At 46.4% G+C, this 27,284-nt stretch overlaps 2 protein-coding genes across 2 annotated transcripts in view; both read right to left on the bottom strand.

Moving 5' to 3' along the window:
• The window catches only part of LOC147982655 (uncharacterized), a 30,748-nt gene extending 13,087 nt beyond the window's left edge, over window positions 1–17,661 (bottom strand). The window contains exons 1-3 of the mRNA XM_087542629.1: window positions 16,246–17,661; window positions 12,833–13,281; window positions 2,703–4,208 (exon numbers count right to left, since the gene is read on the bottom strand). Of these exons, the coding sequence (XP_087398755.1) occupies window positions 2,703–4,208; window positions 12,833–13,281; window positions 16,246–16,739 (2,449 nt within the window). The 5' untranslated portion in view covers window positions 16,740–17,661. The remainder of the gene's footprint in view (window positions 1–2,702; window positions 4,209–12,832; window positions 13,282–16,245) is intronic.
• A 1,516-nt stretch (window positions 17,662–19,177) lies between these two features.
• On the bottom strand, window positions 19,178–24,369 carry LOC125534917 (uncharacterized). Its single transcript, XM_048697959.1, has 4 exons — window positions 23,632–24,369; window positions 23,392–23,511; window positions 19,725–22,766; window positions 19,178–19,483 (listed from the first exon to the last, which is right to left on the bottom strand). The coding sequence occupies exons 2-3, from the start codon at window positions 23,401–23,403 to the stop codon at window positions 19,743–19,745; spliced, it is 3,036 nt and encodes a 1,011-aa protein (XP_048553916.1). The 5' UTR covers window positions 23,404–23,511; window positions 23,632–24,369; the 3' UTR covers window positions 19,178–19,483; window positions 19,725–19,742.
• Window positions 24,370–27,284: the final 2,915 nt, after the last annotated feature.

The following is a 27,284-nucleotide window of genomic DNA, read 5'->3' on the forward strand; positions in this document are numbered from 1 at the left end:
ATCAATGCACAGGCGCCAGGATTTGTCCTTCTTTGGTACCATCACCAGGTTTGCTAGCCAGTCCGGATGTTTTATATCTCTGATGAATCCGACCTCCAATAGCTTGGCTAGTTCCTCTCCCATGGCATGTCTCTTAGGTTCGGAAAAACGCCGAAGAGCCTGTTTGACTGGCTTGAATCCTTTTAGGATATTTAAGCTGTGTTCGGCTAGCCTGCGTGGGATTCCTGGCATGTCTGAAGGGTGCCAGGCGAAAATGTCCCAGTTCTCACGTAGGAACTCTCGCAGTGCGGCGTCTACACCAAGGTTTAACTGTGCCCCGATGGAAGCTGTTTTATTGGGGTCTGTTGGATGGACCTGGAATTTGACTATTTCCTCCGCCGGTTTAAAGGAGGTGGACTTGGATCTTCTGTCGAGTATCACATCATCCCTATTCACCGTGGAGCGCAGCGCAGTCAGTTCCTCCACCGCTAAGGCTTCGGCTAGTGCCTCGAGGGCCAGTGCGGCTGTCTTGTTTTCGGCGCGGAGTGCTATGTCCGGATCACCAGCGAGAGTGATGATTCCGTTAGGCCCGGGCATCTTGAGCTTCATGTACCCGTAATGGGGTATTGCTTGAAAGATTGTAAACACTTCCCGCCTTAGCAGAGCGTGGTATCCGCTACTGAACGAGGCCACTTGGAACATGACCTCTTCGGACCTATAATTATCCGGCGTGCCGAACACCACATCTAGTGTGATTTTTCCTGTACAACGCGCTTCCCGACTAAGAATTATTCCTCTAAAGGTTGTGCTGCTTCGCTCAATGCGGTTCCAGTCTATTTCCATTTTTTGAAGGGTTTCCTCATAAATGAGGTTCAATCCGCTGCCGCCATCCATGGGTACCTTGGCAAGGCGAAAGCTGTCCACTATTGGACTGAGGACCAATGAGGCTGGTGCTCGGGTTGTTCGGAATTTAGGTTCATCATTAGCATTAAAAGTAATAGCCGTGTCACTCCATGGGTTTATTGTTGCTACTTGGTAGACTTCGGCAAGGCTGCAGAGTGTTTTTTTCCGCATATTATTTGATGCAAAAGTCTCGAAGACTGTTAATACCGTACTGGTGTCCCTGGGGTGGCTTTCTGTGGCTTCTGGAATTAGAAGATCTTTGCCAATTTTGGCCACCTGCTGGAGTATCCAACATGCTCTAAGGCTGTGAGTTGGTGTGGCGCCATCTATACTGTGAATTTTACAGGGTCCATTAAGCCATCCTTCTAGTATGGTTCCATGCCCTGTAGAGGGTTTTTGCTTTTTGGTATTTAACCCGGGTGTCTGGCGATGATGCACCCTTTTATTTCGGACTGGGTTTGTATTCAGGGCCGGATTGTCCCAAAATTTTATTTAGGTTTTCCAGGCGATTTCCATCGCACAGTACTTTCGTACTATGGACGCCAAGTCAGCGAAGCGTGTAATCTCACGGCGACTTATGGCGTTGAGGATTCCCTTGTCCGTGCAATTATTGCAGAAGAATGAAATTACGTCTTCCTCGCGACAGTCCTTTATCCTGTTCATAACCAGGAGGAATCTGGCCCAGTAATGATGTACTATTTCTTCGGGCTCTTGCCTAATTTGGGATAGATCGCTTATGTTCGGGTGGGTGGGTGGAATTAAATCCGAGACCTCACCCAATCTGAGACTTAGGGGCCGAAGAGTTTCCAAACTCGGAAGTTTGGATTCTTGGATGTTGTCCAATGAATCTAGCCCGTTGCCTGACTCTAAGTTCAGGTCTTGAGTGATGTCCTCCCCTCCACGGGTATCCGGCTTGGGGGGATTGGGAATCCGGACATAGCTAGTCCTTAAGATAGATGAAGGGTCGCTGCACTGTCCCTCTACCACTGCAACGTGATGGGTGGCCTGGGGAGAGTTAATCTCTTTCAGATCGGGTTTAGGCCCAATCTGGTCGTAGTCTGTAGCGACTCCCAGGGCGGCGATGCGATCCAAAAGCTCGTTTAGGGAAGAGAGCTCCATTGGATCTAACTGCTCGGCGAGTTCCGAGTTGACGTGAAGATTGCTTTTGATGACCCGAGAGGTCATCGTCGGCGCAACAGCCGAACAGGCGGTCATAAGAAAACCACCTAGCCGGAGCGTTTGGCCGACAGCCAGAGCTCCCTTAGCAACGGCGCCGTCTTTAAAGACGGGACGAGGCATCCTTCCTGATGGCGACGGCACAGAGGAACTCTCAATGAAAGCACCAATGTCGGTGTCAAAACCGGCAGATCTCGGGTAGGGGGTCCCGAATTGTGCGTCTAGGCGGATGGTAACAAGAGACAAGGGGCACGATGTTTTTACCTAGGTTCGGGCCCTCTCGATGGAGGTAAAACCCTACTCCTGCTTGATTAATATTGATGATATGGGTAGTACAAGAGTAGATCTACCACGAGATCAGAGAGGCTAAACCCTAGAAGCTAGCCTATGGTATGATTGTTGTTCTGTCATACGGACTAAAACCCTCCGGTTTATATAGACACCGGAGAGGGCTAGGGTTACATAGAGTCGGTTACAATGGTAGGAGATCTACATATCCGTATCGCCAAGCTTGCCTTCCACGCCAAGGAAAGTCCCATCCAGACACGGAACGAAGTCTTCAATCTTGTATCTTCATAGTCCAGGAGTCCGGCCAAAGGTATAGTCCGGCTATCCGGACACCCCCTAATCCAGGACTCCCTCAGGGTCCAAATTCCTCGAAGCCTGGAGGCGCATTGCCTTCGCAAGAGAGTGCTCATCAGTCGAGGAAGAACCATCAGCATTGAGGGAGTGACGGTTACTACGTCGCAGGGGTGTAGCCAACCCTCCGGACGTAGTCCCCGTCAAAGTCTTCGGCGGAGTAGTTGATGTAGTCCTCTGCAAAGTAGGTGCCGTCCGAAGCGTCCCAAGGGTTGGTGAAGAGGGACGCTTCGCAGGTCCCATCGAAATGACCGCATCAGATGCCGAAGAAGATCCTCTAGCACGATCCGTCGCTAGGCCAACCACAGCAACGGCAACACGAACTGGAGACTCCATCGCTGGCAACGTTCGGGATTCCCGCACGCCAACCGAAGCAGGAAGTGTCGCATGCGCGGCTGGAGTCAAGGCCGGCTGTAGCGGTGTCGAAGCCGGGGTAGCACCATGCACAGTACTGTGTGCGGCTGGTGTCGCGGCCAGAGGCACGGCCGACTGGAGCAGCACCGAAGCCGGGGCAGTGTGCCCAGCGAAACATACAGAAATCGCCGCGGTTGGCTGCGCGGGTGGCCCGTGCACAAATTCTGCTGTCTTCAAGTGGGTAGCCGAGTCGTTTGCAGCATCCGTTGCATGCATAGTGGTGCACCTTGTGGACCTGCCCTTCTCCAACTCGTCTTGCATTGGTGTGCATGTATCCATGGACTCCTGCACCACCGGTACGTGCATGTGTGTACCCATATCCTCTAGCAGACTCACAACAGATGACTCGAGAGTATTAGTATGCACTATTCGTTGCGTAGACTGCATGGGGACCGCAGCACTTACTTGAGACCCCGACGCCGAATTTTGATCAACAGCTTGGACGCTTTTTGACCTCTTGTTAGCATCCCTATCAGGCATATCCTCATCTCGGTTAGCGCCATCGTCATGTCCATCATCATGGTTTTCCCAAATCCATGGAATAAAATCAACGTCGGGGACGAAATCTTCCTCCTCCAGTACAAACCGAAATGCATACCCATTAAGCTTTATATATACATCCGAGGAGACCGAGGCTTCATCAGAACCATCTTTTTTGGTGAAAATATCCAAAGAATGGACCGCCACCTGGATGCGCACAATACCATGACGGCGCAAGCAAACCAAGTCAATGTCTTGCGTCGCGCCAATGACTGATCCTACCGCCCACAAACCAAGAAAATGGTGGAGAGGTGGTGGGACACCTGTGACATGTACCCAAACAGGTTGCAAAGGGAGAATCGATGAAACCTCTTCAACTTTCCATTCACTAAAAGAAATCTTCACATCTTGTGATTTGACATTATACTCAAAAGCTGACACGCGCTTCAAAACCTCCACGGACGGGAAACAAACTAAGAAAGCATTGTCTCCATGGGGTACGGCTTCCCACTTCCAAGATGTCTGAACCAATCCGATCTTGGCGACCTCTACCTCCACCATAGCAGCGGTCAAAGACCCACCGGAGATCGTAACCAAAGCAGTCAGCAGGGTTGGAGTGTTGGGAAACGTAGCAGAAATTCAAAATTTTCCTACGTGTCACCAAGATCTATCTATGGAGTCATCTAGCAACGAGGGAGGATTGGATCTACATACCCTTGTAGATCGCGCGCGGAAGCGTTCAAGAGAACGGGGTTGATGGAGTCGTACTCGTCGTGATCCAAATCACCGATGATCCTAGCGCCGAACGGACGGCACCTCCGCGTTCAACACACGTACGGAGCAGCGACGTCTCCTCCTTCTTGATCCAGCAAGGGGAAAGGAGAGGTTGATGGAGATCTAGCAGCACGACGGCGTGGTGGTGGAAGTAGCGGGATTCCAACAGGGCTTCGCCAAGCACTGCGGGAGGAGGGAGATGTGTCATGGGAGGGAGAGGGAGGCGCCAGGGCTTGGGTTTGGTTGCCCTCCCTTCCCCCCACTATATATAGGACCAAGGGAGAGGGGGAGGGCACAGCCTTGCCCCTTCCTCCAAGGAAGGGTGCGGCCAAGGGGGGGAGGAGTCCATCCTCCCCAAGGCACCTCAGAGGTGCCTTCCCCCTTTAGGACTCTCCCCTCCTCTTGTCCCTTTGGCGCATGGGCCTCTAGGGGCTGGTACCCTTGGCCCATATAGGCCAAGGCGCACCCCCTACAGCCCATGTGGCCCCCGGGGCAGGTGGCCCCACCCGGTGGACCCCCGGGACCCTTCCGGTGGTCCCGGTACAATACCGGTGACCCCGAAACTTGTCCCGATGACCGAAATAGCACTTCCTATATATAATTCTTTACCTCCGGACCATTCCGGAACCCCTCGTGACGTCCGGGATCTCATCCGGGACTCCGAACAACTTTCGGGTTACCGCATACTAATATCTCTATAACCCTAGCGTCACCGAACCTTAAGTGTGCAGACACTACGGGTTCGGGAGACATGCAGACATGACCGAGATGACTCTCCGGTCAATAACCAACAGCGGGATCTGGATACCCATGTTGGCTCCCACATGTTCCACGATGATCTCATCGGATGAACCACGATGTCAAGGACTTAATCAATCCCGTATACAATTCCCTTTGTCTATCGGTACAATACTTGCCCGAGATTCGATCGTCGGTATCCCGATACCTTGTTCAATCTCGTTACCGGCAAGTCTCTTTACTCCTTCCGTAACACATCATCCCATGATCAAATCCTTGATCACATTGTGCACATTATGATGATGTCCTACCGAGTGGGCCCAAAGATACCTCTCCGTTTACACGGAGTGACAAATCCCTGTCTCGATTCGTGCCAATCCAACAGACACTTTCGGAGATACCTGTAGTGTACCTTTATAGCCACCCAGTTACGTTGTGACGTTTGGCACACCCAAAGCACTCCTACGGTATCCGGGAGTTGCACAATCTCATGGTCTAAGGAAATGATACTTGACATTTGAAAAGCTTTAGCATACGAACTACATGATCTAGTGCTATGCTTAGGATTGGGTCTTGTCCATCACATCATTTTCCTAATGATGTGATCCCGTTATCAATGACATCCAGTGTCCATGGTCAGGAAACCGTAACCATCTATTGATCAACGAGCTAGTCAACTAGAGGCTTACTAGGGACATGGTGTTGTCTATGTATCCACACATGTATCTGAGTTTCCTATCAATACAATTCTAGCATGGATAATAAAAGATTATCATGAACAAGGAAATATAATAATAACTAATTTATTATTGCCTCTAGGGCATATTTCCAACAGTCTCCCACTTGCACTAGAGTCAATAATCCAGCTCACATCGATATGTGATTAACACTCAAGGTCACATCCCCATGTGACTAACACCCAAAGAGTTTACTAGAGTCAATAATCTAGTTCACATTTCCATGTGATTAACACTCGATGAGTTCTGGGTTTGAAATTGTTATGCTTGTGAGAGATGTTATAGTCAATGGGTCTGAATCTTTCAGATCCGTATGTACTTCGCAAATTTCTATGCCATCTTGTAGATGCAACTACTATGCTACATTTGGAGCTATTCCAAATAACTGTTCTACTTGGAGCTATTCTAAATTGTTGCTCCATTATACGTATCCGGTATCTCTACTCAGAGCTATCCGGATATGTGTTAAGCTTGCATCGACGTAACTCTTTACGTCGAACTCTTTTACCACCTCCATAATCGAGAAAATTCCTTAGTCCACTAGTTACTAAGGATAACTTTGACCGCTGTCCTGTGATCCATTCTTAGATCACTCTTGTACCCCTTGACTGACTCATGGCAAGGCACATTTCAGGTGCGGTACACAGCTTAGCATACTGTAGAGCCTATGTCTTAAGCATAGGGGACGACCTTCATCCTTTCTCTTTATTCTGACGTGGTCGAGCTTTAAGCCTTAACTTCATACCTTACAACTCAGGCAAGAACTCCTTCTTTGACTGGTCCATCTTGAACACCTTCAAGATCATGTCAAGGTATGTGCTCATTTGAAAGTACCATTAAGAATGTTGATCTATCCTTATAGATCTTGATGCTCAATGTTCAAGTAGCTTAATCCAGGCTTTCCATTGAAAAATACTTTCCAAATAACCCTATATGCTTTCCAGAAATTCTACGTCATTTCTGATCAACAATATGTCAACAACATATATTTATCAGAAATTCTATAGTGCTCCCACTCACTTCTTTGGAAATACAAGTTTCTCATAAACTTTGTATAAACCCAAAATCTTTGATCATCTCATCAAAGCGTACATTCCAACTCCGAGATGCTTACTCCAGTCCTTAGAAGGATAGCTGGAGCTTTGCATACTTATTAGCATCTTTCAGGATTGACAAAACCTTCCGGTTGTATCACATACAACCTTTCCTCAAGAAAATCATCAAGGAAACAATGTTTTGACATCCTATCTGCAAGATTTCATAAATAATGCAATAATCGCTAATATAATTCCAACAGACTCTTAGCATCGCTATGAGTGAGAAAGTCTCATCGTAGTCAACTCCTTGAACTTGTTGGAAAACATCTTAACGACAAGTCGAGCTTTCTTAATGGTGATACTTACCATCATTGTCCGTCTTCCTTTTAAAATCCATATGTACCTAACAGCCTTACGACCATCAAGTAGTTCTTCCAAAGTCTACACTTTGTTTTCATACATGGATCCTATCTCGGATTTTATGGCCTCGAGCCATTCATCGGAATCTGGGCCCACCATCGCTTCTTCATAGCTCGTAGGTTCATTGTTGTCTAGCAACATGACTTCCAAGACAGGATTACGTACCACTCTGAAGTAGTACGCATCCTTGTCATCCCACGAGGTTTGGTAGTGACTTGATCTGAAGTTTCATGATCACTATCATAAGCTTCCACTTCAATTGGTGTAGGTGCCACAGGAACCACTTCCTGTGCCCTGCTACACACTAGTTGAAGAGACGGTTCAATAACCTCATCAAGTCTCCACCATCCTCCCACTCAATTCTTTCGAGAGAAACTTTTCCTTGAGAAAGGACCCGATCCTAGAAACAATCCCTTATTGCTTTCGGATCTGAGACATGAGGTATACCCAATTGTTTTGGGTGTCCTATGAAGATGCATTTATCCGCTTTGGGTTCGAGCTTATCAGCCTGAAACTTTTCACATAAGCGTCGCAGCCCCAAACTTTTAAGAAATGACAGCTTAGGTTTCTCTAAACCATAGTTCATACGGTGTCATCTCATCGGAATTACGCGGTGCCCTATTTAAAGTGAATGTGGTTGTCTCTAATGCCTAACCCATAAACTATCATGGTAATTCGATAAGAGACATCATGGTATGCATCATATCCAATAGGGTGCAGTTATGATGTTCGGACACACATCACACTATGGTGTTCCAGGCTGTATTAGTTGTGAAACAATTTCCACAATGTCTCAATTCTGTGCCAAACTTGTAATTCAGATATTCATCTCTATGATCATATCATAAATATTTTATCCTCTTGTCACAACGATCTTTCAACTTCACCCTGAAATTACTTGAACCTTTCAATAATTCAGACTCGTGATTTATCAAGTAAATGTACTCAACATCTACTCAAATCATCTGTGAAGTAAGAACATAACGATATCCACTACACGCCTCAGCACTCATTGGACTGCACACATCAAAATGTATTTCTTCCAAGAAGTTGCTTTCTAGTTCCATTTTACTGAAAACGAGGCTTTCAGTCATCTTGCCCATGTGGTATGATTTGCATGTCTCAAGTGATTCAAAATCAAGTGAGTCCAAACGGTCCATTTGCATGGAGTTTCTTCATGCATATACACCAATAGACATGGTTCGCATGTCTCAAACTTTTCAAAACGAGTGAGTCCAAAGATCCATCAACATGGAGCTTCTTCATGCGTTTTATACCGATATGACTTAAGTGGCAGTGCCACAAGTAGGTGGTACTATCATTACTATCTTATATCTTTTGGCATGAACATGTGTATCACTACGATCAAGATTCAATAAACCATTCATTTTAGGTGTAAGACCATTGAAGGTATTATTCAAATAAACGGAGTAACCATTATTCTCCTTAAATGAATAACCGTATTGCGATAGACGTAATCCAATCATGTCTATGCTCAACGCAAACACCAATCTCGATGGTAGAGGGAGCGTAAGATATTTGATCAACCTTGGAAATACTTCCAACACACATCGTCATCTCACCTTTAGCTAGTCTCCGTTTATTCCGTAGCTTTTATTTCGGGTTACCAACACTTAGCAACCGAACCGGTATCTAATACCCTGGTGCTACTAGGAGTACTAGTAAAGTACACATTAATATAATGTATATCCAATATACTTCTGTCGACCTTGCCTGCCTTCTCATCTACCAAGTATCTAGGGTAGTTCTGCTACAGTGACCGTTCCCCTCATTACAGAAGCACTTAGTCTCGGGTTTGGGTTCAACCTTGGGTTTCTTCACTAGAGCAGCAACTGATTTGCCGTTTCATGAAGTATCCCTTCTTGCCCTTGCCCTTCTTGAAACTAGTGGTTTTACTAACCATCAACAATTGATGCTCCAACTTGATTTCTACCTTTTGTGGTGTCAAACATCGCGAATATCTCAAGGATCATCATATATGTCCCTGATATATTATAGTTCATCACGAAGCTCAAGCAGCTTGGTGGTAATGACTTCGGAGAACCATCACTATTTCATCTGGAAGATCAACTCCCACTCGATTCAAGCGATTGTTGTACTCAGACAATCTGAGCACAAGCTCAACAATTGAGCTTTTCTCCCTTAGTTTGCAGGCTAAGAAAATCGTCGGAGGTCTTATACCTCTTGACGTGGGCACGAGCCTGAAATCCCAATTTCAGCCCTCGAAACATCTCATATGTTTCGCGACGTTTCAAAACCGTCTTCGGTGCCTCAATTCTAAACCGTTTAACTGAACTATCACGTAGTTATCAAAATGTGTATGTCAGATGTTCGCAACATCCACAGACGACGTTCGAGGTTCAGCACACTGAGCGGTGCATTAAGGACATAAGCCTTCTATGAAGCAATGAGGACAATCCTCAGTTTACGGACCTAGTCCGCATAATTGCTACTATCAACTTTCAACTAAATTTTCTCTAGGAACATATCTAAACAGTAGAACTGAAGTGCGAGCTACGACATAATTTGCGAAGACCTTTTGACTATGTTCAGGATAATTAAGTTCATCTTATGAACTCCCACTCAGATAGACATCCCTCTAGTCATCTAAGTGATTACATGATCCGAGTCAACTAGGCCGTGTCCGATCATCACGTGAGACGGACTAGTCATCATCGGTGAACATCTTCATGTTGATCGTATCTACCATACGACTCATGCTCGACCTTTCGGTCTCTTGTGTTCCGAGGCCATGTCTGTACATGCTAGGCTCGTCAAGTCAACCTAAGTGTTTCGCATGTGTAAATCTGTCTTACACCCGTTGTATGTGAACGTTAGAATCTATCACACCCGATCATCACGTGGTGCTTCGAAACAACGAACTGTCGCAACGGTGCACAGTTAGGGGGAACACTTTCTTGAAATTTTAATGAGGGATCATCTTATTTACTACCGTCGCTCTAAGCAAATAAGATGCAAAAACATGATAAACATCACATGCAATCAAATAATAGTGACATGATATGGCCAATATCATATAGCTCCTTTGATCTCCATCTTGGGGCTCCATGATCATCTTGTCACCGACATGACACCATGATCTCCATCATCATGATCTCTATCATCGTGTCTTCATGAAGTTGTCTCGTCAACTATTACTTCTACTACTATAGCTAACGGTTAGCAATAAAGTAAAGTAATTACATGACGTTTATGTTGACACGCGGGTCATAAATAAATTAAGACAACTCCTATGGCTCATGCCGGTTGTCATACTCATCGACATGCAAGTCGTGATTCCCAAGAACATGATCAATCTCATACATCACATATATCATTCATCACATCCTTTTGGCCATATCACATCACATAGCATACCCTGCAAAAACAAGTTAGACGTCCTCTAATTGTTGTTTGCATGTTTTACGTGGCTGCTATGGGTTTCTAGCAAGAACGTTTCTTACCTACGCAAAGACCACAACGTGATATGCCAATTGCTATTTACCCTTCATAAGGACCCTTTTCATCGAATCCGATCCGACTAAAGTGGGAGAGACAGACACCTACTAGCCACCTTATGCAACTAGTGCATGTCAGTCGGTGGAACCAGTCTCACGTAAGAGTACGTGTAAGGTTGGTCCGGGCCGCTTCATCCCACGATGCCGCCGAATCAAGATTGGACTAGTAACGGTAAGCATATTGAACAAAATCAACGCCCACAACTACTTTGTGTTCTACTCGTGCATAGAAACTACGCATAGACCTAGCTCATGATGCCACTGTTGGGGAACGTAGCAGAAATTCAAAATTTTCCTACGTGTCACCAAGATCTATCTATGGAGTCATCTAGCAACGAGGGAGGAGTGGATCTACATACCTTTGTAGATCGCGCGCGGAAGCGTTCAAGAGAACGGGGTTGATGGAGTCGTACTCGTCGTGATCCAAATCACCGATGATCCTAGCGCCGAACGGACGGCACCTCCGCGTTCAACACACGTACGGAGCAGCCACGTCTCCTCCTTCTTGATCCAGCAAGGGTAAAGGAGAGGTTGATGGAGATCCAGCAGCACGACGGCGTGGTGGTGGAAGTAGCGGGATTCCAACAGGGCTTCGCCAAGCACTGCGGGAGGAGGGAGATGTGTCATGGGAGGGAGAGGGAGGCGCCAGGGCTTGGGTTTGGTTGCCCTCCCTTCCTCCCACTATATATAGGGCCAAGGGAGAGGGGGAGGGCTCAGCCTTGCCCCTTCCTCCAAGGAAGGGTGCGGCCAAGGGGGGGAGGAGTCCATCCTCCCCAAGGCACCTCGGAGGTGCCTTCCCCCTTTAGGACTCTCCCCTCCTCTTGTCCCTTTGGCGCATGGGCCTCTAGGGGCTGGTGCCCTTGGCCCATATAGGCCAAGGCGCACCCCCTACAGCCCATGTGGCCCCCGGGGCAGGTGGCCCCACCCGGTGGACCCCCGGGACCCTTCCGGTGGTCCCGGTACAATACCGGTGACCCCGAAACTTGTCCCGATGGCCGAAATAGCACTTCCTATGTATAATTCTTTACCTCTGGACCATTCCGGAACTCCTCGTGACGTCCGGGATCTCATCCGGGACTCCGAACAACTTTCGGGTTACCGCATACTAATATCTCTATAACCCTAGCGTCACCGAACCTTAAGTGTGCAGACACTACGGGTTCGGGAGACATGCAGACATGACCGAGATGACTCTCCTGTCAATAACCAACAGCGGGATCTGGATACCCATGTTGGCTCCCACATGTTCCACGATGATCTCATCGGATGAACCACGATGTCAAGGACTTAATCAATCCCGTATACAATTCCCTTTGTCTATCGGTACAATACTTGCCCGAGATTCGATCGTCGGTATCCCGATACCTTGTTCAATCTCGTTACCGGCAAGTCTCTTTACTCGTTCCGTAACACATCATCCCGTGATCAACTCCTTGATCACATTGTGCACATTATGATGATGTCCTACCGAGTGGGCCCAGAGATACCTCTCCGTTTACACGGAGTGACAAATCCTTGTCTCGATTCGTGCCAACCCAACAGACACTTTCGGAGATACCTGTAGTGTACCTTTATAGCCACCCAGTTACGTTGTGACGTTTGGCACACCCAAAGCACTCCTACGGTATCCGGGAGTTGCACAATCTCATGGTCTAAGGAAATGATACTTGACATTTGAAAAACTTTAGCATACGAACTACACGATCTAGTGCTATGCTTAGGATTGGGTCTTGTCCATCACATCATTTTCCTAATGATGTGATCCCGTTATCAATGACATCCAATGTCCATGGTCAGGAAACCGTAACCATCTATTGATCAACGAGCTAGTCAACTAGAGGCTTACTAGGGACATGGTGTTGTCTATGTATCCACACATGTATCTGAGTTTCCTATCAATACAATTCTAGCATGGATAATAAACGATTATCATGAACAAGGAAATATAATAATAACTAATCTATTATTGCCTCTAGGGCATATTACCAACATGGAGGTGCAAGGTGCTCCTTGAATAGCATGTCCGGTAACTGCAGGAACGTAGCATTAACTAAACCACATCCACCGAGCGACGCGGTAGGCCTTGGTTGCTTAAGCACATGGCACCAATGCAAAGGGTGCTTGTAATTGTCGCAAATGTGACAGAAATGAATCGCCGTGCAGTCCTTGGAAAGATGATCATCTGAACGACATTTGAAACACCAAAGACCAGTTCGTTTTCCTTTCGGCCCACGTCCAGTGGCTTTAGCGGAGGGCACAACCACCGGAGCAGTGTCTCGAGCCTCAGGAACTTGCATGGTGGGGGCGGGCATCGTAGCAGGCGGCGGGAATATCGGCGGAGGTCGCGCAGACGGGGGGACGGCAGCGGCAGCAGCAGCATCACGGCGCCCCCCCTTGCGCTTGGTCTTGTTGCGGCGAGCAGTAGCGTCCGACGCAGTCGTGTTTGTTGGAATTATGTGTCGTGTAACTATATTCAAATCACTAGGAATTACTAATATCCGGAATACCTCATTATGGTATTTATATACATGTACTTATGCATGAAATTACTTTACATGATTATCATGGAACTATTACTTGCTGGAACGTACTTAAGTGATATATGCTTAAGAAAGCTGGTCGATTATCAGTGGAATACAATATTTATATTGAAAAGACTATCTGGGTACACTGATGATTGGAAGGAGCTAAATCGTATAATTAGATTACAACCCTAATGTTGATCTACATAATTAGAGGAATTTACACTCTATTATGGCGCGTTGCTCACAAGCGCGTGCTCCGGGGACATAACAGGTAGAATCCGTTAACAGACAAATATGATCGTGGTTGGTAATTTGATCTGGACTCTATACCGGAAACTAGTTGTAACAACTAGGAATCTTATCTGTATAAGAGGTGGACTCTTTAAAAATACAGTATAAGAAGGTCCCTATCCCCTAGCCTCAAACATGCGAATTGTGAGCGGCACCACGAATAAACGTAAAAGAATTAGGGGGTAGACCGCAAACCCTAAATCTCTAACATTGGTATCGAGGCTAGGTTTCGTTGCCGACGGCCGCTGTTTCATCGGCTACATACTTTGCGCTGACTCCGGTCAACAAAACAGTTTCTCCGCTGGACGTCGCGTGTTCACGTTAATCATGGCCGCCTCGTGTTCCCCGCCGCTGCAACTCGCACCAGGCCCTGGCTGGTTTGCCACCGGCTCCTGCCGCACATCCGAGCCGCTGCCGATCTCGATCACCACCATCCGCTGCGCCCCGTCGAGACTCGCGGACTCAGCGGCCACCTGCTGCCGGAGCTGGGAAGGTAACTGGTGGGAGGCACCGAGGCAGTCAGCCAACAACACGACGGCACGAGTCGTCACCGGCCACTCGGAATTTGCTAGCCGGATCGTGGTGCGATGCGCGCTCACATACTTGCATTGCTGAGGAAGGAAGCATGCAGTCGTCGCTGCTACTTTGATTCTTTGAGTTTTCGATGCGTACTTTTCTTTTGGAGTAGCATCACAATTCTTGGATACTAGTACTACCACTTGGTTTTTTGTGCAAAGGAAGGTTAAACTTGCTGCACGGAGATCAAGGAATACTATTACTAAGTTGATCTTTTATGAAGTCTCAGGAGGCAAATTCTGAGCACGTGGAGAAAGAGTGCAAGAAGATTGGTATTTTTTTTTCTTTCTCAATGTTAAATTTACCACGGTTTGGAAAACAGAATAGTACAATTTTTATGTTTTGCAAAGGAAACCAATTGCATTGTTGACTGAAACAAACTGGAAGAGACTAAATAAAAGGGCCGCTGTAGAGGAAGAGGAAATACTATTAGGATATGGATATCAGGTGGCTTGACCATTCTATTATTTACTGGCTGTTGAAAATTATATTGAAAACATATTGCATGGAAAGTTAGTGCAATCTGGAATACTTTTTTTTGGGTGCATATCTCTTGGAAGACTTAGATTGCAGGCTTTTTTCCCCTTGAAAGTGCAAGTCATGGATTTCTTAAAATCCGTGTCAAATTAATTGGAATAATTTTATATACATTTGTCACCCTGAGTGGTCATCCAATCTCTGCGATATGGGATACTATTTGTTCTATGGAGGAAGATAGAAAACTCTTCGACGGAATGATCTGGTCAATTATGGTTGACTACACCTTGAAGAGGAAGATACAATATTTCAAATAGAATTGGCTAAGAGGAAGTGTCTATTATGGAACATCACTTATTTATGGAGGAAGATGGGAACCACTACGTGGAAAAGGAAATTTGCTCTCACTTAACGGTGTGTCCACTGCCAATGTTTGAATTATAATGTCTAATTTTCACTATTTGAACAAATAGTGAGATTATGGTGTTTGTTTATATACATCATTCATTGTTGGACTACTATAGCAACTTTATTGGCATGCAACAATTTCAAAGGAAAATTGATGTACTTTGGATTGGAAATTAAGTAATGAAACTCCCTTGTGGAGGAAAAGTATTATTGTTATAGAACACTCTATGCAACTTCAGTGAGAAGGTATTTGATTTATTGTTCTATCTTGGAGTCTATTGACTATGCCATTCTATTTGGAAAAGGAAGAGTGAAATATTGCTCAATGGTAAAATTAGTGCATTGTGGAATTTTGTACAATGATCTCTTATTTGTTGATGGTCCAATGAATGTTGGCAACCCAAACTGTTTATTTTGGGGAAGATAACTCCACATGGAGGAATACCTACAATGGGAACACATGCTTGGAATATTCCTGTCATGGACAACTTTGTCACATATCATGGAACTAAATCGAGTGGCTCACTAATTCTGGAATTCGAAACTTTAGTGGGAGGAATTTGGTTTTCTGAAGCATATATATAATGGGTATTGGAACTTATACTTCTTGCCTGAAGGTGGAAATAAATGGTAATAAACTTCGTGTGATTTTATTCAAATATAGTTATGATTGTTTTTTTTACTCCCACTGAAGGTTAGATTATTTATTTCGTCTCACTCTTCGATGATTACACTTTTATATGGTTATATTTATCTTTTATTATACGAGTCGGAAGGTTTTATTGTGCTGGTCACATGTTACACTTAAGTGGAAAATCAGTTGATTAAATAATATCATAGTTTTAACAATTGATTGGTGGGGGAAGTACACTTCAGGAATATATCATTTGTATGTAAAGAGCATGGAACTATTCACCAGTGTAATATACCATACACTCCACAATTGAATGGAGGAATTGATTGTCTTGGATACTCCCTTGTTTCTTTGAAAAGAAGCATTGCATAAGGTCATTTGTTGATATCATTATCCAACTAGAAGGATATATTATATTTTGGCATGAAATTCTCAGTTATTACAAAGCGCAGAGGAATTAAGGGGTAAACCGCAAACCCTAAATTTCTAACAGTGTTGCCGGCCCCAAAGACAACGGGTGCCAGCGCTGTCGGAGCAGCCCGCTGGCCGGAAGGATGGGCAGACGATGACGAAGCACCGAAACGGAAGGGTCCAGCAGCAGCACCAAAGCCGGTGGGTGGCCCGGGGTTCAGCGTCGCAACTCCGGCCAGAGGAGGCCCCTTAGGCGCGTTGCCGTTCCGGCCAGCCATGAGCTGCGGCGATGGCCGACGCAGGGCAGCAGCGTACGTTGGCGGCGCAGTCCGAGAGTACGCGCAGACGGAGGCAGTATTAGGGCGTAGATGCGTTCGGCGAAGAAATACGTCGGCCCTTCTGATAGTACGTCCCAAACGAGCAGCCTGGCCCTTGCTGGGCCCTTCAGCATGCAAAAGGCCCATGGGACGAAGCGTTGTTTGACCGGATGCATGATCGTTGCATGCATGCGTTGCCGCGAGCGTTACGGTCCCTTGACTTTGCTCCGCCGAAGATGACGGATCGGCCAACGCATCCGGCATGAATGCGGCCAGCGCCACCGGCGGCGTGATCCGCGGACGGGGGAGTGGCCCTCTCCAAGGCTTGATGCATACCCCTCGGCGCTGCCTTGGTGTCGCCGGCGACGGATTTGGCGATTTCGGCGCTCCATCTGGCCGAGCAGACGGCTCCTGAGACGAACCCAGGCACTCCTGGCCGGCTGATGTCTCCGGGGACGCGGAACCCCGACGTTCCCATACTCGCGAGACACGGAGGTCCAAAATTCCTGCACTAGCTCCTCTTTTGATTTCTTCCGGCGAGACACGGAGGTCCAAGGACCGCCCTCTTCATCTTAATCTGCTTGGGAAAGGACCATATTTGCCGCCTAGACCGCCACCCCCTCCGCTTCAGGCAGATCGGCGACTTCGTCCATGGCCAGGGGCTCAAAACGTGATCCCGCAGCAGGCGACTTTGCCGCCGAACCAGAGCCAGGATCAATGGCCCCCGGCGCCAAGGTGAGCCTGCGCCGCGCCGGGAACACCGGTGGCCAACGTGAATGAGGCAAAGGTGTCCCATTAATTCTCCTCCATGCGCCTCCTGCAACAACAAAAGACGAACAGAGTTAGCAGGAATGCATAGCTTGTTAGCACGGAACACAAAGCCATCATTAATAACGAACTTATTCCATGTTTTTCCTTCTTTACAATTCTGCATTACATTTTTAAAATCAGCATCATGCACATATTGATCTTTGATGGTCTCTAAACCAAATATTTTGAAGTCAAGTTGTGAAAGCATAGTATAGCGACGAGACAAAGCATCAGCAATAACATTTTCTTTACCCTTCTTGTGTTTAATGATATAAGGGAAAGTCTCAATGAATTCAACTCATTTAGCATGTCTACGATTCAGTTTAGCTTGACTTTTAATATATTTCAAAGATTCATGATCAGAATGTATAACAAATTCTTTGGGCCATAAATAATGTTGCCATGTCTCTAAAGTCCGAACAAGAGCATATAATTCTTTATCATAAATAGAGTAGTTTAGACTAGGCCCACTCAATTTTTCAGAAAAGTATGCAACAGGTTTGTCATCTTGTAATAACACACCTCCTAATCCAATTCCACTAGCATCACATTCAAGCTCAAAAGTCTTATTAAAATCAGGAAGTTGGAGTAAAGGAGCATGTGTCAATTTATCTTTCAATACCGTGAAGGCTTCTTCCTATGCGGTACCCCAAACAAAAGGCACATCCTTCTTTGTAAGCTCATTGAGAGGTGCAGCAATGGTGCTAAAATCTCTCACAAAACGCCTATAGAAACCAGCGAGTCCAAGAAAACTCCTCACTTGTGTGACCGTTTTGGGCTGCGGCCAACTCTCATAGCTTCAATCTGGGCTTTATTAACTTCAATTCCTTGTGGAGTAACAACATAGCCAAGAAAAGATATTCGATCGGTGCAAAAGGTGCACTTCTAACGGAATGAATACATAGGAGGCAGCTGGGGAGGGATGTGCCAAGGTTTCTTCACAGGTCCATGATGTGTGCTTGTGAAGATTTGATGCACACAAGCATATGTATTCGGTTCACCCTCATGTGAGCTAGTAGCCTAGTCGTACTCTTTACTACCTACCTAATGCAGTTGTGGATTTATCCGAGAGGGTGAGATGACTGACCTTGCCCGGGGTGATCAATCCCTTCTTCTCTGCATCTTCACTCTTCAATCATGGAGATTGCCGGCCTGGAATGGATCATACAACATACGTACATATTAATCAAAATTGGAAACAGAGGCGGAGTTCTTCTTTCCTTCACAAACACTGATGGAAAACAGAGATGGTGTCGGAACCAGGCAGAACAATATGAGAATTAGCTTTAGTTGGTCATGTTGCAAGGAAAAGCCGACAGAGAGCTCTGTAGTGGCACATCACCGACCTTGAGAGGTGGTGCAAGTTTGTGCATAGCCGTAAAAGTCAAAAGAGCGAGGAGCACTAAACTTGTAGAGAAAACAATTGTGTGGGTGTTTTGTGCAAAATATTGCCTCCATGGCGTGCATGTCAACCAAGATTAGTCCTGCGTAGGATCTGTGGCAACGTAGAATCCGAGCAGAGATATTATACCTCTAGCATATAGTACTCTGCGTGGGTAAGGCGAGGCAGTGCAGAGTGAGTTGATGGTACAAGCAGATTCCTGAAAATTGAAGTTGATCGGATACGGATTGTGTGTATGCATTTGCATGGTGGATACATCAGCAAAAGAAAGGATAATATGGACGCAAATCACTTTCTGGAGCAGAGTACCCAAACCAGAATACAAATGCAGCATGTCAAACAGTTTGTTGCATTGCAGCTATATATATTGATATCACACCAGCAATGCAAATTATTCCGTATATTTCTGGGCTATGCCAACAACACCTTAATTAATTGCAGCCTTAGCCAGCAGGCTCGGTGATAAATTAACGGAATGACGGAACCAAAATGCAGACAACACATGAATAAAATTAATAGCGATTCATACACATCACACTTTCAGTACGTCCGTCAGCAAGCATAAACATGCATGCTATGCCGCTGAATTATTAATAAGACAGAAATAAATGAAACCAAACCAAACCAAACCCTTGTTAGTTCAAGCGCGTGCAATCACAGACACAAATCAAACATGCTCCAGACATAGCTTCAGACCAACACAATCTTGGCAAGTAAACATGCACAGACTTGAACCATTGCCGCTGTTGAAAGCAGCAAGACGTCCCACTCCCGTAAGACGTCACCACCAAACCTCCTACACACAAGAGCGAATGACATGACCATTTAATTTAATGAAAGCGGAGTCGATCGAGAGAATGGGTCGTCCAATGCACATATGAGAGAGTGTATGGATTACCCTACTTTGCTGCTCTGCGTATGTGTATGTATTTCATTTGTACGTTTGTATGCAACAACAATCTTATAGTGACTTCTCATATATCATGATACGTGCATGCATGAAAAAAGAAAGAAAAATAGGAAGAGCGTGTGTGTACCTGAGTAGTACGGTCAGTTCACCAGAGCACCGAGAATCTAGGCAGGGGCTTCTTGTAATATGATGAGTGGCGGGGATCATAGAGGGAAGGGTCATGGCTGGCCTCCGGCCCGTCCCACTCCAGCTTCTCCCACCAGTCCTTCTCGCAGTCCACGATAGGGCGGATGTCTTGGCCGACGGCAGGGATGCGCCGGAGACCCCAGCATCCCCTGACCCTCATGGTCTCAAGTTTGGGAGCATACATCTTGGCTTCACATATATGCTGCAGCTTATAGAGCTCATGCAGGTAAATGTGCTTCAGCTCTGGGAACTCCAGTACACCTTTTCGGTTGTCGTTGGATATTGTTGTCAGGAACTCTAGCTCCACGGGGAATACCTTGTCGAGATCACCACAACTGACAATGTGAAGGGTCTCTAAGTTGGGAAAATATGAGCCTGGAGCAGCCCATGATAATGGAAGCACGGATTTGAGCCTTGGACATGAGTAGAGGTGTATGCTCTGCAGATTCACGAAGGAACGGGTGTCCTTGGCACTGACAATATTTCCTCTGCTCCAAACACAGGACGCCATCAGCAGATCAGCCGCCCAAAAGTTCTGTAGTTCTTCAAAGCAAAAGATATCATAGTTAGTGGCGAAGACTGTGTCTAGCTTGGGGCATCTCTCCACACGGCACTGTTGCAGCCTAGACCATCCAAGTTTCTTATCTTCTATGGTCATTGTACATTCAGGGATGATAGTGTTGATGGAATAATTATCGTGCACGTGCAAACTCTCAGCCTTGTCCATCACAAATATGATAGCCTTGTTACCTTGTGTGCTCTCCATGCTAGTGTTGCTAATTCCTTCACCAATCTCCACATGGCGGGCTAACGGCTGAAACTTCGCTGCACTATTGTAGTCATGATCAATAGTTATGTTGTCCATAGAAAAAACATCATAACAGTGATTGGGGATTAATGACTTTGGTAGGGCTGGCCCCAATATATTCCCACAGTTACCAGAACCCATCTTTCCTTTGTTGCACCACTGTCCACTAGCAGAAATGCAAAGGTTTAGACTAAATTTATTTGTGCCCATGTTCCAAAACGTATTAATGTAAGTTGTTTGCGTCAATATCTGGATGAATTTGATGTCCACCATAGCAACATATGCTTGACAATGACCCTTTTTAAACTTCTCAAAATCTGGTGGTATTCTTCCGACCTCTTCTCCTCCTCGAGTGTCAATGCAGAGAAAACATAGTTGGGGCATCTCCTTTTCTGGCCAAAGCACAGCACGAAGTTGCTCACATCCCAATAGCATGACTCGTTGGAGACATGGGACCTGCACCACCTGAGTTGTGAGGTCAAGTGTCTTGACTCCTGTGCCTGAGAGGTCCAGCTCCTCAAGGTTTGGAAGTGATCCACCTAGCTTGAAGTTGGACAATCTTGCACAACCGGCCATGGAGATGCGGCTTATTTGGGCTTCCTTGGAATGATCTTCTACTCCTCCTACATCCAAGCTGAATGATTCAAGTAATGGAGGGAGTGCTTCTGGTCCAAGGTGCTCCAACCCAACACAAGCATCTAGAACCAAGGTCTTGAGGCTAGTTGCTTTTGACAGGTTGGGCAAAACTTGTAGTGTCCTATTCCCAGAAAGGTTGAGGAATTCCATCTTCACTGTATCCGTAAATTCATCCTTTCCTCCTGTCTGCCAAGGCCTTGTAGGTTCAATCACTAGAAGCTTCTGAAGGTTCTTCAGTTGTCGCCATGCAAAACTGTGGCACCAAATCCTTCCTTTCTTTATATGTACCTCCCTAATGTTTGCAGCCATCTTCTCTGTTATGTATGTTGCTAAGTCCAACTCCCAATCCGTGTGGCATATGTCTAGTACCCATAGGTTCTCAAAAAATTCCATTGCCGGTCTATCTTGCTTCTCATCTTCTTCTGCTCGCTGGTCCTTGCAGCCATCTAATCCAAGGAACCTTAAGTTGTGGCAACAACAAAAAGGAGGTGCAGAAAAACTGAAGGTGCAATGACATAACTTGAGCACCCGAAGTTTGTCCGATTGATGAAACATGTCATTAGGTAAGGTTCTTAATGGTGGATCTGGTCCTCTTGCGACTGCAGCAAGGAAAACAGACGTTGACCCTGGTTGCACAACAGAGCTGTCCTTGGCCAGTATCCATCGTTTGGGAGGAGTCTTCAACTCATCACCAAAAGAGGGCAATGTATTAGATGCATAATCCTCCATATCTATATCTTGATGTAGAGCAGCAGCAACCTTCCATGCTTCATCACCTTGACCTCCCTGTATAATCCCATCACAAACCCAATAGTTGGAAGAATGGGTGGCCCAGTTGTAGTCCATTACGTTGCCTCCCTGATAATTTAATGACAGCAGATACAAGTAACACTCTTCAACTATTTCGCCAAGATTATCAGTGTACCCAGCAATCTCTCTTGCCTCTAGTTGCAGCAAATAATTCCACCCGAGAGTACTGTACTCATCATAAAGGAAAAGATGCGAAGGATCCACCTTCTCACTAATTCCTTGGTTGAGCCGAAGCCTTCCTCGGAATGTCCACAATACCTTAACATCAAAGATTGGCGCTTGAGGAATGCCAGAATCAGTCAACCCAACCATATTGTTGCTGCCATTATGGAAGACCACTAAGGATATGTGTTCTCGTAGGGCATTATGAATCTCCCTCGCAATGACTGCAATCTCACCTCTGGAGCTTTCAACTACCCCCCTGAAATCATCTTCTTCATCTTGCCTGTCAAAAATATCCATTACCCGTTGAGGAAGCTTGAGTTCTTGTGCGATTGTCCTCTGGAGCGCTCTTCGACTTTTCCACCTTGAGCAATCGACATGGATGATCTTGTCGAATTTCTTGAGCAGAGATGGTGGAGGGTCTTGGGCTATGGCTCTAAGCACCGCCGAAGCAGCCAGCCCACCCGCTCCATCAAAATAGATGGCCTTGTGTGTAGTATTGCTTGTATCCTCTAGATAAGGGATTACATTACTAACCGCTTCATCAATGGTGTCCGCATCAATCCTCTGCATAATTAGCTGATAACAATGAGTTGAGGTGGCTCACTTTAGCAGTTTTCGTCTAGTAATGTATATGCAAAAGGTGCACCTACAATTTTTTCTTTTTATTATTAGAGTCGAGAATAATTAATTAAACTGCATTATTACATACATGGCCGTCACTCACTCAGCATGCATACATGCTATCCTCCCAGCCAGAAAGCCACGTACGGCCATACAATTTCAGTAGTGTTTATGCATGTGTCCGTGGGGTGCAGAACAGTAGAACATGCACTAATTAAACTGCAAGGATGTCACCACCACGACTTGAGCATGTAATTTGTCAGAGAAATGAGGAATTAATGGTCGTGTTGCTGTGGTTAGGGGTACTGCAGCAAGGGAATGGATGGCGGAGAAGGGTCGTGTGTGTGTGTGATCTCGGACGTCCTTGTTTCATCCTCTTGGAGGAGCTAATTTACATGCAATTAAATCTTGAACTACATATCACAATATTATTCAAGAACCAACTAATTAAGATAACCATCTCTGACATATATATAGTACTAACATACCAGCGGAAGAACTAGCTAGGCTAGGCTACATTGTGAGAACTGGGTGCATGAATGCCTCTCGAGGCATGACAAATTAATACCTCTCGAGGCATGATGACTAATTGTTTGAGTGAAGGCCTTGCAGAGACAAGAAGCTCCAGAAATCTAACCCATCGATCGATCGGCACTGGCCTCCAGATGAATCAATTTGCAGCTGGCACCTGCTAATTATCAGAAGAGAGTAATTGTTAGTCGATGCATAACTAGAATATATATATGATTAGGTTTATTAATAGTATTGACAGTACAAGAGCCGTATTAATAGTCTTGACAATACGTACCTTAATCGGAAAGTAGGCTGGCTGGCTGGCTGGCACAATCTATTGCTTAGGTCAGTTGAAGGGGGAACAATGGATACAGAAGATTTGATGGTCTTTGGCTTTTGTTTTGGCCAAAGCATACATGTGTAGCAAGCTGGTTCTTTGCTTCAGGTTGGAGCTACTTATTAAAGAATAAAGATTGAGCTGTCTGCCTCTTTTTCTTTTGCTTTCTTTGAATAAAGCAGGTTGGACTAGATTCCAAGCAGTATCGAAAGGTGTGTGCGGGAGGCAGGACTCGCATATTTTCCTTTCTTCTCTTTTTTCATGAAAAACATATATAAGAAATAATAGAGTTATTTATCCAAAACCATCACACTTAGGACTAGGATAAAAACTTGGTACCACATTGAAGGTAGGGCACAAAAAATCATTGGAAATGCGCCTAATGTATAACGCGGAGCACCGACGCTCGAATTTGGTCGCGAAAACAGCAAAACCAGTCGGGACGAGGTGGCATGCTTGTGTGGACAATATGCTGAGTTGGACGAGGATCCCACTTGTCAATGACTCAAGTGTTTATTAATTTTTCACCTTTTCGTTCTTTTTTCCTTCCTCGTTTTCTCTATGGCATTTAGCCCAACAGGTTGTGAGCGCTGGAGCATGGACATCACCGGCGCATCCACCAGCAGAGAGGACGTGCGCAACGACGGCGCCTGACTATGCCGTCGTGCCGGGAAACCAGGTTGTGTATGCGGGCCACGTCCTGGAAGTGGGATCTCGCCGGAGCTCGGCAACGGAGTGGTGCACACGCGTGGCGCGAACAGCAATGGCAGGCCAACGGCAAGGTGTGGCCAGGAGGAGGCGCACGGGAACCATAGTGAGCACACGCGGCACGAACACCTATAACGGTCGCCGGCAAGGCGTGGCCACGGGGAGGCGCGTGAGAACCGCAGGGCGCACGCGCGGCATGAACAACTATGCATGGCGGCCGGCAGCATGGCTGGGCCATGCGATGGCGCGTGGGGTGCGTCTGTGCGGTGCGCCCGAGGTCAGCCATGCCGAATCTCGCGGGAGTGATGCGTGTAGGTTAGGTGCATGCGTGCTTGTGACGTGGGGCGTGCTCGTGGCAGTTGCTCGGCTGCCATGGCCATGGTGGCCATGGAGCTCACAGCTCGCACGTGAACAGAGAGCTCGGGCGTCCACAGGAGCTTCTGCATCATCGGCTGCGAAGCCTCATGCCCCCCCAGACGGCAAAAGTGAAAGTTGTAGTACATTAGACTATGCTAATGCCGATTCCTGGGTACCCATTTGTCTGTCGGTTAATTTGCGACAAAGTAGTAATTAATAAGTTGCTTATGTTGATAATATTTGACATTTATAGCTAACAAGAAAGAAAAATCTTGCCAAAATCTACTAGGCCTAGAAAGAACAACTGCAACATTAGCTTCATCAGAAAACTAAACTCAACATACTATACCTATGCCATCACTCTAGAGAAATAGTACAACTGTAACGGGCTACTGCCAGGTATGAGATCGGTAACTTAGGTGCGATCGTGCAATCCATTGGTCTGGTCCATCGGATACATATCCCATGGTCCGGCAGGTTGGAGGAGCGAAACTGGTGGAGACCTTTTCCACAAGCCCCCATCTCGTACCCCATATTGTAAGCCGAGCTCCCCCGTTGTCATATATTCCATCTGTAAATTAATATAAAAGCGTTTAGATCATTAAAATAGTTATCTAAATACTTTTATATTAGTTTAAGGACGAAGTAGTAGTAAATTGGTGCTACTTTGTTGTGTTTCTTTTCTTGCAGAGGCCAACCATTTCATGGTTCTGAATGAATCACCATAATTTTCACTGTGGCACCTTGGCTTGATGATTAGATTGGAGCCTGCCCACTAGTCTAATATTTAATTGGATTGGAGCTGAGCGGCGGCGGAGGGAGGCAATAGGAACGGGAGGTAGGTCTATCATGGGCTGGGTACAAACAAACGAAAGAAGAATGCTGATGGGCTTTCTTTGCTTCAGGTTGGAGCTACTTAAAGAATAAAGATTGAGCTGTCTGCTTCTTCTTCCTCCTTTCTTCTTTTTCTTTTGCTTTCTTTGAGTAAAGCAGGTTCAATTGGATTCCAAGCAGTATAGAAAGGTTTTTTTTTTTATGATATCAAACTTTATTCCTCAAATAATAGCCTGGTCGTTTACAGTCCGAGGAAGAATAATGTTAGGGGCATCCCACTCCCAATATTCTGAAGCATATAAACTAACCTAAATCCTAAAAAGTGGTCGAGTGCTACTTTGTCTTACAGGGCACTCGGGTTCGTGCGCCGTCCGATCGAGATCTCGCGGTCATGCGTTTCATGTGGGCTCAGGCGAAACCGTCGATTCGCGCGCCAGGTGTCCCCTGGTCGTGGCTTCGTGGTCGAGTCCCGTTGGTTTCTCAGTGCGGTTGCTTCTCGCATCCCCTCTCCTGTTCCTCTCCACTACCTCTCCCATTCGAAACTGCCCCTCCCAGCGGAGCGGATCTCGTTTCAATCCCCCCAACCCATCCCCCAAATCCAGCGCGAGAGCAGCCGGCGGCGTGTCGGCGATTGGCGGTTGTCTTCCGCCGGAGCGAGGGCGGGACAGCGGGCGCGGCGTGAAGGAAGGCGGTGCAGCGGCAGAGACACGACTGAGGAGAGACGACGCGCTGCAGGCCGCGTCAGAAGGAGCAGCACCGGAGACTTGGCAGAGGAGGAACGACGTGCGCGGCCGTTGTTCTGTTGGCGCAGAAGGGCAAAATCGCGGCGAATCCCTGGTATGCCTATCGATCTCTTCCGGTCATCCACGTTTAGGAACACCAAATCGATGCGCTCTGCCGCTCCGCCGCGGACAGAGGAGGAACGGCGCGCGTGCGGCCATCACGCGGTTGTCGCAGAGGTGCCGAATCGCGGCGGGTCGACGCGCCCCTCCACTAAGTTGATGAAATCGAGTAGCAGATGGTAGAAATTGTTTGGAGCACTCGTTAATTTGGAGATGGACGACGACACGGGGCATTTCGTGTTCCTAGGCTACTGGTGAACTGGGATTCGTAGGTTTCGAAGGCAAGCCTTGGGGCTGTAGATTTCCGGTGTTGTAGATGTCGAGGTCGATCCTGATTAGCGACTGACTTGCCTGAATATGGTTCATGTGTTGCCTGCGCAGGTGGTTTGACAGTGTTTTTGATTTAGTGTACGAGAATAATGCTTCTCTTATGTCAATGTTGCCTTTGTTTTGTGAGTGACTTGCCTGATATGGTTGATATGTTTCCTGCGCAGGTGTTTTTGACAGTGTGTTTTCATTTAGTGTAGGACAGTAATGCTTCTCTCATGTCAATGTTGCCCCTGTATTGTGAGTGACTTGCCTGACATGGTTCACGTGTCGCCTATGAAGGTGTTTTGGAAGTGTGTTTTTGGTTTATTGTAGGACAGCAATGCCTCTCCCATGCTAATGTTGCCCTTGTTTTTGCGAGTGACTTGCCTGATATGGACCGTGTGTCGCCTACGAAGGTGGGTTTGACGGTGTGTTTTGATTTTCAGTGCAGGAAAGTAATGATTTAGCAATGAAAAATGCACATGTGATTTGTGTGTGTCTGTGCGTGTGAGGTAGGAAGTAATCCAGTAGAGGGAAGTTAATAAGGCTATTTGTAGGACA

Source organism: Triticum urartu, chromosome 2A (genome assembly GCF_056163025.1).
Source record: "Triticum urartu cultivar PI428250 chromosome 2A, HENAU_Tu73, whole genome shotgun sequence".
NCBI lineage: Eukaryota > Viridiplantae > Streptophyta > Magnoliopsida > Poales > Poaceae > Triticum > Triticum urartu.